The sequence below is a fragment of the Cryphonectria parasitica genome (genome assembly GCF_011745365.1).
Source record: "Cryphonectria parasitica EP155 unplaced genomic scaffold M406scaffold_9, whole genome shotgun sequence".
Taxonomy (NCBI): Eukaryota; Fungi; Ascomycota; class Sordariomycetes; order Diaporthales; family Cryphonectriaceae; genus Cryphonectria; species Cryphonectria parasitica.
The window spans coordinates 2814387-2827741 of record NW_024468917.1 but is presented as its reverse complement, the minus strand read 5'-3'; the positions used below and the strand labels follow the sequence as shown (position 1 = coordinate 2827741).

At 48.1% G+C, this 13355-nt stretch overlaps 3 protein-coding genes across 3 annotated transcripts; all 3 read right to left on the bottom strand.

Annotated features, from left to right (window-relative positions):
* Positions 1–963: 963 nt before the first annotated feature.
* M406DRAFT_73632 (uncharacterized protein) lies at positions 964–2420 on the bottom strand (the record flags this gene model as incomplete). Its single annotated transcript, XM_040925633.1, has 3 exons — positions 964–1393; positions 1701–2178; positions 2252–2420. The coding sequence occupies 3 exons, from the start codon at positions 2418–2420 to the stop codon at positions 964–966; spliced, it is 1077 nt and encodes a 358-aa protein (XP_040772176.1).
* Positions 2421–6498: 4078 nt separating this feature from the next.
* Positions 6499–7859, bottom strand: M406DRAFT_73631 (uncharacterized protein; the record flags this gene model as incomplete). Its single annotated transcript, XM_040925632.1, has 4 exons — positions 6499–6810; positions 6930–7085; positions 7146–7425; positions 7723–7859. 4 exons carry the CDS (start codon positions 7857–7859, stop codon positions 6499–6501), a joined length of 885 nt encoding a protein of 294 aa, XP_040772175.1.
* A 1554-nt stretch (positions 7860–9413) lies between these two features.
* On the bottom strand, positions 9414–12989 carry M406DRAFT_343282 (cytochrome P450; the record flags this gene model as incomplete). The annotated part of the gene is made up of 6 exons (XM_040921856.1): positions 9414–9458; positions 11255–11376; positions 11425–11503; positions 11569–12571; positions 12645–12738; positions 12950–12989. 6 exons carry the CDS (start codon positions 12987–12989, stop codon positions 9414–9416), a joined length of 1383 nt encoding a protein of 460 aa, XP_040772174.1.
* Between the last annotated feature and the right edge of the window lie 366 nt (positions 12990–13355).

Here is a 13355-nt window from a genome sequence, read left to right as displayed (position 1 = left end):
GGTGAGGTAGGGAGATGGACCGTAGCATACAACTATAAACTGCATACTATCAACGCTATTATCCAGCTCCATCGAAAAACGAAGATAGTCATGACGGAGAATCGGCACAGAGTCCCAAGGGCTTTAATCGAAGTTGGCTGTGGCCGGTTCAGAAAAGGTTACATGTTCAAGCAATGTAGACCCGCTCTGTGCTGAGTCTCGTCACTTGTTGTAAATGGATCGCAATAGCGGGCGGGAAACCAGCTATATTCTCATGGCCCTGCTAGGTTTATGCACTACAGACTGGAACGATTATAGCATTTAAGTAAAGGAATCATCTACACACCTGGAAAAAGTAAAGAGTCTTCGCCTGTGTGTGCTTGCAAACAATGCAGAACAAGAACAGCAAGGGTATTTCGTTGGAGTTCTCTTCCTGATAGTAATTATTGTTTATCCCTATAGAACTTCTAGCTGCATCAAGTAGATCATGACATTTAGCAGGCTATTAATCATTTGTGAATGTCCTCAAATTGCGCTCTGTTAAGCAGGCGAACTCTGTAACAAAAGTGTTGGTAGTGAAAGGAAAGCTTAAACAGCAATGCCAAGCTAATTTGCTGTTTTAGACGGAAGCAAAACTGCAAAGAAAATTATTGTTATTGTACAGAGGATAACATGTACAATTATGTGCGCAATCCACTAACAAATTTGCAAGATATAACCAATCCGGTGTCTGCAAAATGATATACGAGCAAGGTTGCAAAATTGCTTGATCAGCTTCAGGAAGTCCAAATTGCCGAAACATAGACTACTGCCACTATTGTTTGAAAGAAAAAACGAGAGAACAGTAAAAATAATCAACACCTTGAACAAGATATGTATCAATCGTGGATTTCATTGCAAATACTCTGCCATGAGCTGTTAATTATGCTGAAGGTTCATGTTAGAAGATATTCTATGATTAATAGACACTTTTCATCAACAGTGCTAGATTTGAACACCGACCTTCATACGGATCCGAAATAGAACTTTGTCTGATGGCGGTAATGTCCCTGTTGGATACCATTTCAGATCCGGTTTGACATCACCAACACCGGGAGCTAGCTCCAGCTCGTATCTGGTAAAAAGCATAGCAAATGTTCCCAGCATCCGGGACTTTGTGAAATGCCGCCCTGAACACATACGTTGGCCCCCTCGGAAGGGCAGCCAGCATCCAGCTAGGCCCTCTAGCGAGAATGTTGGCTCGTCACGTTGAGTTGTGGCGTTAATATCCTGGGCGACAAGGAAACGTTCCGCGTCGAAGATAGCCAGTGGTTTTCCCGGACTATGGCCCATAGCGTTCCAGGCCTCATCGATGAAAGCGGCCTTGCGATTGAAAATAGAGTGTCTCGCCCACAGGAATGGTTCATTCTCCAAGCTTCAGATCCCAATTTTTCACGGTACGCGTTACACCAATAGCGACGTAGAATCGACAAGCTTCCGCAAAGGCGGATTGAAGTAAAGGCTGTCGACCAAGTGCTGCAATGTCAAACAGACTATCGGGCCGCTGGCACATATGTGTCTCAGCAAGCAGTTGAGATTGTAAAGTGACGTCTCGAAGAGCGTGGAGTGTGAACCAGAACATTGCTCGGAGCACGTTCGAGTTTACCCTTCCCCATAGCAGGAGCAATTAGTATCTCGGAATTCAAGACGACAACCGGGGTAAGGTCTCAGTATCCACTTACGCAAACATCAAGCCTAAGTCTGGAGTGGCTCTGTCGCGGTCATCTAAAACGCCCATCTTCATCATCGCACTCTGTCTTGCTCTGATCAATTTGAAACCGAAATACGCGTCGAACTCCGGATCCTCGGGCGCAATTTTATCAACATTCTCACTGGCTTTCTTGTGTGCCTTGGTATGCCACTTCTCCACTGCCATCAGAAGTCGATCTCGCGCCTGATAGGCGCCACGCGCCAAGCAGCGCGGCCAACCAAAGAGGAACTTGAGTAAATTTTTGTCGTAAATCTGGAAGTCATCCAAAATGTCTGGACTTAGCTCCAGTAGATATGGGCCCATTAGGGTCTTTGTAGCGGACCGGCCTACTACTGATTGAACGAAGGCGTACAAGTCTGGGTAATGTGTCCGTTGTTCCTGGATACCCTCAGCATTGAGCTGCTTTTCGAGGGCCAGAATGAGACGCTCGTTTGGAGCCTTGTAGATGGCTTCCGGCCAAGAATATCTATGCGGTATGAGCCGTCCAGAAATGCACGCGACATTCTGGAGGCACATGGCTACCCTTGCGCGGTTGAACCGCGATACCCGAGTCATCCGCGTCCCAGTATTTGGCTGCTTTTACTGAGGCACCGAATGCTCTGCGAAGTGCCATACTGGTTGCCGGCTTTGCACCAGCTTGCTTCGTGGCCTTGAAGATAGCGATGATGTGTTCTGGGTTGGAAAGCAGCATGAAGAACCCAAACCCAGCCCTGATACGGACGGGTCTGCGCCAGCCGTATTTGGAGCTGGAGGAATGAGTGAGCCAGTGCCGTCCTTCGCCTGTCGCCAAGGTTGCAGCTACGATGCTCAGCTCACAATATACTGGATACGAATCTTTCAGGGTTGAGCATAGCTGACACGATATATCCTATGAAGGGTGTCCGATATGGAATAAGTCAAAGCACCCCCTTCCCGATCACCCTGGTCAACCACGCCGCCTTTTCAACCCCTCGATATATTTTTAATTTTCTTCATCAATCCTCTTCCAATTCACTTCAAACTTTCAGCATAAAGTAAATACAGTCCAATGAAGCAGTATACGGAATCTGAAATCGTTGCCGCCCTCGAGGCTATCAAGACAGGCTGTTCTCTTCGCAAGGCCTCGATCGAATGAGGTATCCCTTATACAACACTTCAGAACTGTTTAACAGGCGTTCAGTCTCATCAGATAGATACTGAATCTTTTCAAAGGCTCTTTTCTATTCAAGAAAGAAAACTAGCTGAATGGATCCTGGTTTAGGAAAGCTTAGAGCTTTCATCAAGCCATTCAGAGTTGAGATTCTTCGCACGGAAGATCCTTCTCATCAAAGGAGATACTGAATCTCTTGGAAAGAGATGGATCTAGGGTTTTTTGAAGAGAAATTCAGAGATGCAGATCAGAAGAACTCGCTGAATAGCTTCTGAACGAACTAATGGAGCTATAACAGAGATAATACAGCCTTGGTTCTATCTTTTCAATCTTTCTTGCATCCAAGCTATTAAGCCAGCTAATCGATGGAATATGGATGAAGCTGGGCTTATGGAGAGCTAAGGAGAGAATGGATTAGTTCTTGGAGGCTTCTCTTTATGTTCAATCCAAAGAAAAGAGCTTGGATCAAAAGCCTGGACCTCTTTCCTCAAGTGTATCTCAGCTATGGAAGCTTATCTCCTTCCTCTGGTGATTTTCAAAGGGCAAACTGTATAGCAGCAGTAGTTTCCTATTGATTTGAAGCTTTTTAAGAGCTAGCAGTTTACTGCTATATCAAACAGATGAACTAATGATAAAATAGCACTTGAATAGCTAGAAAAGATCTTCATTCCAGACAGCTTATCAGTGAATCCCTCAGAGATTAGACTATTAGTTCTGAATAGCTATAACAGCTATAAAACTAACGAGTTTATATAGCAATGCTATCAAAACAACATTCTGTTGATCTACTTGCCTTCTTATATTTCTTATATACTTCAATCTCTCGATCTAGAGATTTTTTCATTTCTCAAACAAGCATACAGAAAGAAAGTTAGCAATATAAGCTAATAGGAGGATTCAACTATTGCAAGCAAACGTTTATTCCTTAAGCACTATCATCTAGCTCATCTGAAAAGTCTTTTAAGCTAGAATATTAGATCTGGATGGAAAGCAACTAGTTTATAGCCTCTGAGATCCTCCAAAGCGCTCTTAAGCCCTCTTCTTCTCGAGAACAGTCAACCAAGCATTCAGAGCTAGTCAAATTCAGCCTCAATACCATCAATAGTATCTAAGCTTCCTCCAAAAGCCTCATCAAGCTAGCTTATAGTTTTTTCAACGCCTCACAAGGCTAAACAGCTATATTACCAGCTATAGGAAACTCAGCAGCATCTTTCAACAGACTCAGACTGCTGTATGCTATTCAGAAAGATAAAAAAGGCTTATAACGAGAGAGATCTCGAGTTTGCAAGAGCATTGGAGGAAAATCAGATGTTGAGAAAGCAGATTGAGGCGCTGAAGCCTAGTAAAAGAAGAAAGATCGATGTAAGCACGAATTCGAAGTTTGCAGGGGTTGAGGATATACAGAGGGCTCAAAACGCAGTCAATCGAGATGAGGATAGTCTAGATGAAGAGAGCGGCCTTGAATTACCTACTGATGAGGAGGATTGCATCGTGGTGGGTGAATAGGATGAGTAAATCTATATGAAATATATATATTGTGGCAGCAGCCATAGGGCCTGAATGAAATACGAGGCCCCAGGCCAGCAGTCACAGGAAATAGTGACTAACCTTTTAGCCATTCACTGGGCTAGGGCAAGTGGTGAGTCACTGGTGTTTCTGTCCCAATTGGGACTAGCGCCTACTGTCCCTTTCTATATAGACGGGCAGTTGGCAAGGCGCCTTTTTGAGATAGAAAACAATGAACGATCTTCCCTTATACCATTTGTAGTACACCATAGAGTGCCTTCTACATATATATATATATACGGTGTGGTTGACCAGGGTGATCGGGAAGGGGGTGCTTTGACTTAGTTGGGACAGGCTTCATATCATTTGTGTCGCGAGTCAGAAATCTGCCCGCAAAATCGATACCAAGTGAGAAGCCACGTTAGAAAAGGGGCGGCGAGTAATGCGCATGCCAGATATGGTAGCAAGCCGAGATTCGATGCCATGATGGCTCCGTAAGTGAGTATCATGGCGTATTAGTATGTTTCAGCTGCACGTATGCTGACTAGGAGAAGGAGGAGGAGCAGAAGGAGCAGGAGGCAGGCGTGGCTGGTTCTAAACCGATAATCACACAAGAGGCGCCTCAGAGCAAGAGACCGCTCGAACTATATACGAGAGTTGCTGATATCAGTTTGCTGCAATCCTGACTAAAACATGAGAGGAGATCATCTGAGCACGTCACATAGGTATTTCTGTTCAACACGAGTAATATGTACTATGCATGCCAGTATATATGTGGCAGTGTCTAGCGTTGTATAACCCAACAGAGCTGAGATTCCCCGAGAATCTCCACTTGGAACAGCTAGCAGCGATCATCTTGTGCGTTGATTTGCACAAAGCGCATGCACTGTACCTTTTCATTCCCACTGCTGCATTTGGCCCCCAAGGACAAAATATACCGATCTTGTACTATGTACGTACTGCAACCCAAGGTCCATTAGCGCAAGATGTGGCTGAAATCCATTCGTGGGGGCTAGAACATTAATGCAAGCCGAGACGTTAAAGGGCCCTGCTGCCGTCAACGAAAAACTTCGGCGTTTCATTACCACTCCATGATAGCCCTATTCACTAATCTTGTCTCTGCCAACCTCGTTCAGTAATTAATATGGCTTCACTTTCAAGCGCCACGCTGCTGATGCTACCTCCAACAAGAAAGTGGTCCAACCTTTCCAACCGAATGTCTGAAGCCTATGTCGATCGTAGATTGACGTATACTCTTCTGCCCGTGATTCTTCTTTGTGGCCGCTTAGTATTTCGCTTTGCATGCACCCGCTCTTCTGGCGCCAATAACTGTACACTGCTACCAGCTACTTGGCTCAGTACCATGATCGCGGCATCCAACTCACGGAAAATGAACAGGTCTGTGTATCGTTGCAGCTGTTATTAGGAGAGCCTCATGCAGCACATGCATGCCGTTCCTCCCTTCCTCCTCCCTCCCCCGGAATAAAAACCCAAGCCCAAATCCACCTCTTTGTTCATCAACCCTCGCGCTGTCCAGAAAATGCGGGTTGTAAAACTTGGTTTTTGCTGCAGTGCTCGAGCAACCTCACGGCTACCATATAAAGACCTACTGATGCAGGCATCTTCTTAAAGAAAAATAAGTGATAGATACTCTTCATATCTGTTCGAGTGCCGTCGTGCGGTGCCCAGGTGTGGGGCTTAACATTATCCTCTACCGCCGCCCTTGTGACCATATAATTACGCCACGCAAACTCATCCGGGGGAGCCTCTGCATCGTTGTACCATGATTCACGGCTTTATTTATAACCCACCTCTACTATTGTAGCCCGCGCCTATATCTGTTTGAAAACTTGAGCATGAGTATCATTACCCCGTCTTAATCACCCTAATCAACCACACAAAAGTAATGTATTTTCCAAGCCTCTAACACAAAGCTGTTCGCTCTATTGGAACTATTGGGATTCGTACCTGGGGAGGGGTTTATGCGGCTACGCAACATGTCCAGGCACAAGTAACCAAATCGCCTCTATGAACTTCAATGACCCGTTTCTCTGAGTCCTTCTGGATTTAAATATACTCGAAAGCTATTATTAGCCTAGACTAGATTATAAACGCGAAAGGTGACATATATGTCCTAGAAATCTTCTGAGATTATTGCACTGTTTTCATTTGCCCCGAAGTTAGTGGGATGCGCTACAAGTGACGGGGCAATGGGGGGTTCAAGCTCACTCGACATGGCGAACACATATCCCTGATCTTTCTTCTTCCGCGGAAGGTATACCTTGAGACCTGATAGACCTTCATCAATGTGTATAGTGGCTCTCTTGCCTTCCACAATATAGAGTTTATCGTGCTGATGGAGCCTGAGGTCGGAAGAAATACCATCTGCCTCGCGGATTTCTGCGTTCTTCAAGACCTCAGAAAAAGTTTCCGAATCTGCCTGGGACTATGTGCGTGGACTATTGAATTTGGGTAGCAATTATGCAACGGGTCAGCGGACTGGGGAAGTTCAAATTTGCTGGCCGTGAATGCTCACCTGAGCAGCACATGAGCTCGATTTCGAACCTGTCGGTCCGACTTTAGTACTGGCCGGGCTCCTCCGCTGTGAAACGAGTCGGCTTCTTTGATACGCTCTGAGAGATATATGTCGCCACGGGAAGACCAGTCGAGGAAGTGACACAGCCAGGAGACGTCCTCGACTGGGAAGCGGAGGAGTTTAACCTGGTTTTGAAAGGCTTCCTTTTACAGCTCGCGGTCAACAAGAAAGAATTGTGTGCTCACCGACACATGCGCGATATGTCCATTAGGGCCGGGGTACCTCACAGGAAAGATTTGGCCATTCACAACTCCCAACGAGGTAAGATGGTTGGTTTCTGTAGGAAGCAGAAAGTTAACCGTCCAGGTAGAGTCCCTTGGAACCTTCATTGAAATGGATACTCTACGACCTGCCTCCTTCAACACATCGATAGGCTTGACACCGAGAAAGCCCACCAAGAGCTGTTTCAGGTCACCGTAATCATCGATGAGTCCCTTTGAGCCGAGCTGCGTGAGACCACACGCACTCCGATGCCTTGCGCCATGCCTGCATGTCGTCCGAGGGGGCGTCAATAAGCGAGTTTCTCTCAAAGGCATTCCTGAATAACAAGATTCATAATCAGTCATATTTGTCCTTCTACCGATATCCTGCTCAATTTGGCTTGCCTGAGGTTTTGATGGAGAGGCCGAGACTTGTTCTCAAGATGTCCAAGCCCTTGTAGATGCCGGTGATGGTATGTAAACGTAATCTCCGCTCGAGAATATTCTTCTGTGTTCATGTGTCAGATTGTATAGGACATCGAACTGGATGACGGAAACATACCGGATCTTCTCCTGAGCTTCTAACCGGTTCTCGCTCTCACTATGTCTAGCTCGAATGTGATCGTAAAGTTTGAATGGCTTGGCTTTGTCCTCAGAAGTGACTCTGTTTGGGAAAGCTTTTCGACTATACTGGAGCATGTCTAGAGCAAAGTCAAGATCAGTTGGGCGTGACCCAAGTCCTATCTCGGACAACAAACCCTTTCACTCGCGCGGAAATGATATCATGTGTGGCACCGGAGTCCAGCCACAACCATGGAAAGAATGCATCTGGCTGCACATATCGCTGAACACGGGCTATCAGCTCCTTAGCCGGGAAGTACGTCTTGGCTAGCGGGAATTGATGATTTCCTCGGCACAGCACCTTTGTGCCTCGAAGCAACCGACGAAATCCGCCGTGAGGCGCAAACAACGTTGATGGTCCACTCAAAGCACACCCCAAGAATACTCTGCTTCATGTTGCAGAAACTTGCATTGTGGGAATTAGATGACCCGGTTGCAAGCGACTCGTTGGTGAAACCGTTCCGCCCATGCCAGGTGGCCCAGAGGCGTGAGGGGAGTGTCCCTGAAATACTCTTGGTTGATGAAGCATGCAGAAGAGTACCCCGGTGGACTGTCTTCGAAATTTGAACCCGCATCGGTTTTCCCGAGCAGCTACCGGGGCCCATATGGCTTGTCGTCGACCATGTATACCACAATCGGTCGTGGCATGACTCCACGAGCATCGCAGACTGTGAGTGAGCTGTAACTGGATTTATAATGGCAATATTTGCTTTCGATAAAGTAGAGAAACTTCAGGTATCATATGGATGCATCAAGCAATACGCCTAAAGGGATTTCCCTTGGCGGGTACCGCTGCAGGAATTTGTCTCGAACGAGCTCTGGAGTGGCCGTCTTCACACCTAGACTCTCGAAAGGGGTAAGGCAATGAGAGTTGGTTACATTCTATAAAGCGGGGATTGACGCTATCAGGAATGTACAATGCATTCCCCGAGTAAAGTAGAGCAGGCCCGATACCGCGGAAACCCAAGTGCCATTTTGGAGCGCCTGCAATTCCTCGACTTGCACGTATTTTTTCTCGGATAATTAAGACGTGAAATAATTTTGGCGGCTCGTGTATGCCAGCCCTCAGACGTCCTACTTGACTTCATTCGGGACAGTGAGCCTTGTCCAAGGTTTTCCCGAAGCTACCTGATGATTTCGACGAAAGAGGCTGTTCGAAACCTATAGGGGGCGAGACGAGTCAAGTCATCCCATTTGTAGCCATCGGACACGATCTGTTCCGGATCGCGATCATAAAATAGGGGCTCTCTGATTTCGTCCACACAGAGGCTGGGGAGACGGTAAAGACCTGATATATATCGTGGCGGCGGGCACTCGATGGAGTAGACAGCAGAGGGAATATGTGTTCCGTTTTCTTCGTGAAAGCTGACGTAGGTCCTCCTCAGCTTCCTAGTGAACATCAGGAAGGTTTCATCAAGATCCTCGAACTGATCTTGGATGATCTTTTGCGTCCTTGCGAGAACGTCTGGATCGTCAGTGTCGTTTAAGTGAAGAGTGAACCTTGTCGACTGCGCGTTGACTCCTTATCCGTGTCTTCCCAGACAGGAGCTACCATGCCCATGCCCAAGTCACTCTTCTTGTGCTTGAAGGAGCAAGAAAAGATACTTGACTGAATATGGGCATAATAAGCTATCATGAACATGGCCTTAGACCTAATATCTTTCTCCTCAGTGTAACCTTGGGCTCCCTGTTTCGTGATTTGTCTAACCGAGCAGATGGCGGCGAGGTTTTCATTATTGAAACTATCTTCGTTGCATTCGATCACGATCTGACGCGGATAAACCTGGGACGAACTATAAGGATCAGATCCCAGTTCTACGGCTCTGTCATAGCTGTTGTCGTCGGCGTTTTGGAGTAGCTCAAACATGAAGCGGGCTTTGCTCGTGTAAAGTTTCTTGGCGAGCCTGCAGAGAGTGGTTAAGGTAACGTTCCGTACTTTTTGGGAATGGTGTTCTTGTTTCTATTGTACGCAATCACATTAATTCCTCCCAGTTCCTGCAGACCGAGTATAACCTCTTCGACCTCTCAGCACGCTTCTGCGTCCATCTTCCTGATAGTCTCTTCTCTAACATAGCCTTGCGCTTGGCGATTCGCTGCACGAGCTCCCTCGCGTGCTGGCGGGTGGCAGGGACAACCATTTTGCTTGATAGGTACTAATGGCGCCAAAAAATCAGAAAGTTAATAATGTCTTGATTGATCGTATCCTCCAAGTCTAATACAGAACGTTCGTTGAGATATACGCCATGTTTGCTCTGGGGTTTTTAGGAGATCTTGGGACTCATATGCGATCTTGGGAGGTACTACGCCCCGGCCTCTTCACGGTACTGCACACCCCGCGCTGCTCGGCTAAGCCGCAATAGGTGCATTGCAACATGTGACAACCCCTAGAGCCGGTGTCGAAGGCCTTCTCGGAGCATGTCCAATGAAAGATATTTCCATAAATGGTCGACTTGACCCGACAGTCTGGATGCGACAAGCGCTAACCCCTCGGAACCGAGGATATCGTCTTGATATCCTGCGCCTCGCAAAAATCTTAAACAAGGGGAAGGCGACTGGCACGGTAAGTGAGATTATCAAGAAGTGGACATATGCAGGAGCTTAGCCCGCACCTTGCTCTTAAGGTGATGCTGTACCTTAGTTAATGGCTGCTCCAGAACCCAATAACTCGAGACTTCCAGACACCTTCTTTAGCCAAGACAAGCTCGTTACCGACATCATTGCGTCGACAGGTTTAGGAGCCGTGAGAGTTTCCTAGCAGGTCACTCTTTGACGCATTTTTCGGTGACCATTATGGACCTGGTGTGCAGCTGGAAGTCGCATTCTCATGTAGCGTGGGCCTACAACCGAGCCTAGAGCGTACCGGTCCATGCTGGCCTAGTGACTGTTGATGAGATTTGTGTCAGAAATTCGCAATGCTACCCACACTGCAGTAGCCCTCCCGCTTGTCATGAAGACGAAACAAACTCGACGGGCTTTCTGAACCGTCCCTGGGAGCAATGGTGTTTCATCAAAAGGCATAGTCGCCAGCAAATTGAACGTCACTTCCCAACTCTATTCCAGTTCTTGCCATCTAGGGAGGCCCCCTCTTTCTGGGGGGACCCCCCCCCCCCAAAAAAAAAACCCCAGCCCTCAGAACACTCAGTATATGCTGTACACTTCCTGTCCCAATCCCTATCTTGCGTGTTAAGCAAGCCATTCACCAGCCCTGGTATCATCGTAGCTTTACCAATTCAATGAACATAAGAAAGATTTACCGTTTGTTGACTTCGTTCGCTTGGAGTGAATGAAGTGATAATTAATCCAACCGATTCACATTCTTGCATATTATTTGTAGTCATTTCTCAGGCAGCGGTTGCGCTTGATCGAGATTATACGTCTCTGACAACTGGGACAAACTTCACCTTTGCCTCGGACTTCTCAAAGAATCCGTAGTGAAGCAGAGTTTCTTCCAAGTTTACATGTTGGCCCGGTACTTTGACGACATCAAACACCCACAGCACCTTTGCTAGGAAAAGCTTCCCTTGCATCCACGCCATCTCGCGGCCAAGGCACGCTCGGGGACCCAGGCTAAAGAAAGGAAGACTCTTCAGCTCATCTTTCGCGAAGCTTGCGTTCTAGAGTGCGTGGTCTGGCTGCAGCCAACGCTGTGGTCGGTAGCAGAGAGGGTCACGAATGTAATCCGGGCTGCGAGCGAGCGTAAAGATACTGCTCTGCACGGTGGTCTGTGATGTGGGCGTCAGCAGGATTTAAGGCTTTCGTTCAAAGCTACGGAGAAAATGTTTCTTACACCCTTAGGAACAAAATAACCGTCCACAACAGCGCCGGGGCTATACCGCGGCAGTCCTGTAAGGTTGGTGGGAAGCAAGCGTAGCGTCTCCTCGAGACAGGCGTGAAGGAACGGGAGCGATGCCAGGGTGGTCGGGTTGATGTCATCATAGCTGTAAATATTGCCCCTAATCTCCTTGACCAGGTGGCTGTAGCATGCAGGCTCGTCCAGCAGGTACAACAGCGTGCCGTACCACCAATCCGCCATAGGACCCCAGTTGGCAAACATCATCTGCAGTCCCAGGGAGCCCAGATGCACAAGCTGGCGCTTCTCTGTTGGTTTCGGCTCATCCGGAGGCAGGATATAGTCGAAAAAGTCGGGGTGCTCCGTCTTGCCGATCATATCGATGCATCGCAGGGTCGCTTGCCGTGTTGCCGTCTCCATGGCCACAAAGGCGCCCAACTTGTGCAGAGGAACGAAAAAGTACTGCAAAAGGACTAGGAGGGGGAATTTCTTGAAGACCTGCATGACAGTTGCGAAGGAATTAAAGGCAAGGAGGGCCTCGAGGTAGGTGGCACTCTTCATATTCCGCATCTCGTGCATCTTCTGGCCCCACGCAAGATCTGCTGCCAGGTCTAGAGCCAGCCAGTTTGTCCAGTCAAGGAGGCTCACGCCGCCCGCAGCAGAAGGACCGAGATCCTTCATCCTCTGGATAAAGTAGTCCATGTACTCATGGACTAGTGGCTCCATGGCCCTGATGGCCCGGCTGCTGAAGGCGGGGGCGAGCTTCTTGGCGACCTCGCGATGCCGAACGGGATCATTCTCCCAGGCAATGCCGCCAAGGTCTTTGCCACGATCCTGGAAGTCTGTCTTTGGGAAGCTTTCGAGGCCCCGGTGTTGCGTTGCATAGATATCTGTGAAGGCCTGAGGAGTGTAGAAGACGAGCTCGTTGGGTGCAATGCGCACGACGGGGCCGTACTTGCGGAAGGCGTCCTCTATGGCCCACGGGTATCTACCGGACATCCTGTGTCGTCACTGTCAACCCGCTGCTGGCATTTGCCTTGGGAGGACAAGAGCATGGACGAGACAGCACTTACCAGTGGTAGGCGTACCAGAGGTTCGAGACGGCTGCCACCCGTGGGCCAGGAAACTTGGCTAGTGGGTGGTGGAACACGCAATATGCGCCTCGTGCTATTGCATAGACAGCGACCTGTGAGTATACAGTCAGAACACGGCTCGGTGCTATGTGGTTGTACCCTGTTTTTGACTCTTGTAGTCAGGGACCTCGGATATATACATGCCGCAAGGAGGAGGGTCAGAACAGACCATGCCGACCAAAAGTCAGACTGAGTGATTTGCTCTGACTCTCAACGAGGTGTGTATCGTATGTGCATGGCCTCACCCACTTGCGACAAGCCTCTTATCATGGATGTCCGGTGCATGGGGGAATAGACCGACGTCGTTTACTACTACTGTACAGCAATAGTGTTGGTGGGGGATGAAGGATTATCTCATGTTTTTGTTCGTTGGGTTAGGACGTCATGAGTCGTGACCTTTGTCCTACTGAACACAGGATCATTATACGATTTGGGGGCCAAGCACAAAGGGAAGGAGCCGTGGTCTGCGGCGGGGTGGGGGCGGCAGGCACGGCGTAAGCATTTAGTGCTAACGGGAAGCCGCGCAGCTAGTTTTTGGTCAGCACTAGGCACTATAGGCGGGTGTATCCACAATACGTTCGGACAGTGCGGGGTCTTGGACAGAGCTACATGGTACATGATAGACCTGCTGGAGAAGGCGCTCGGAAATTC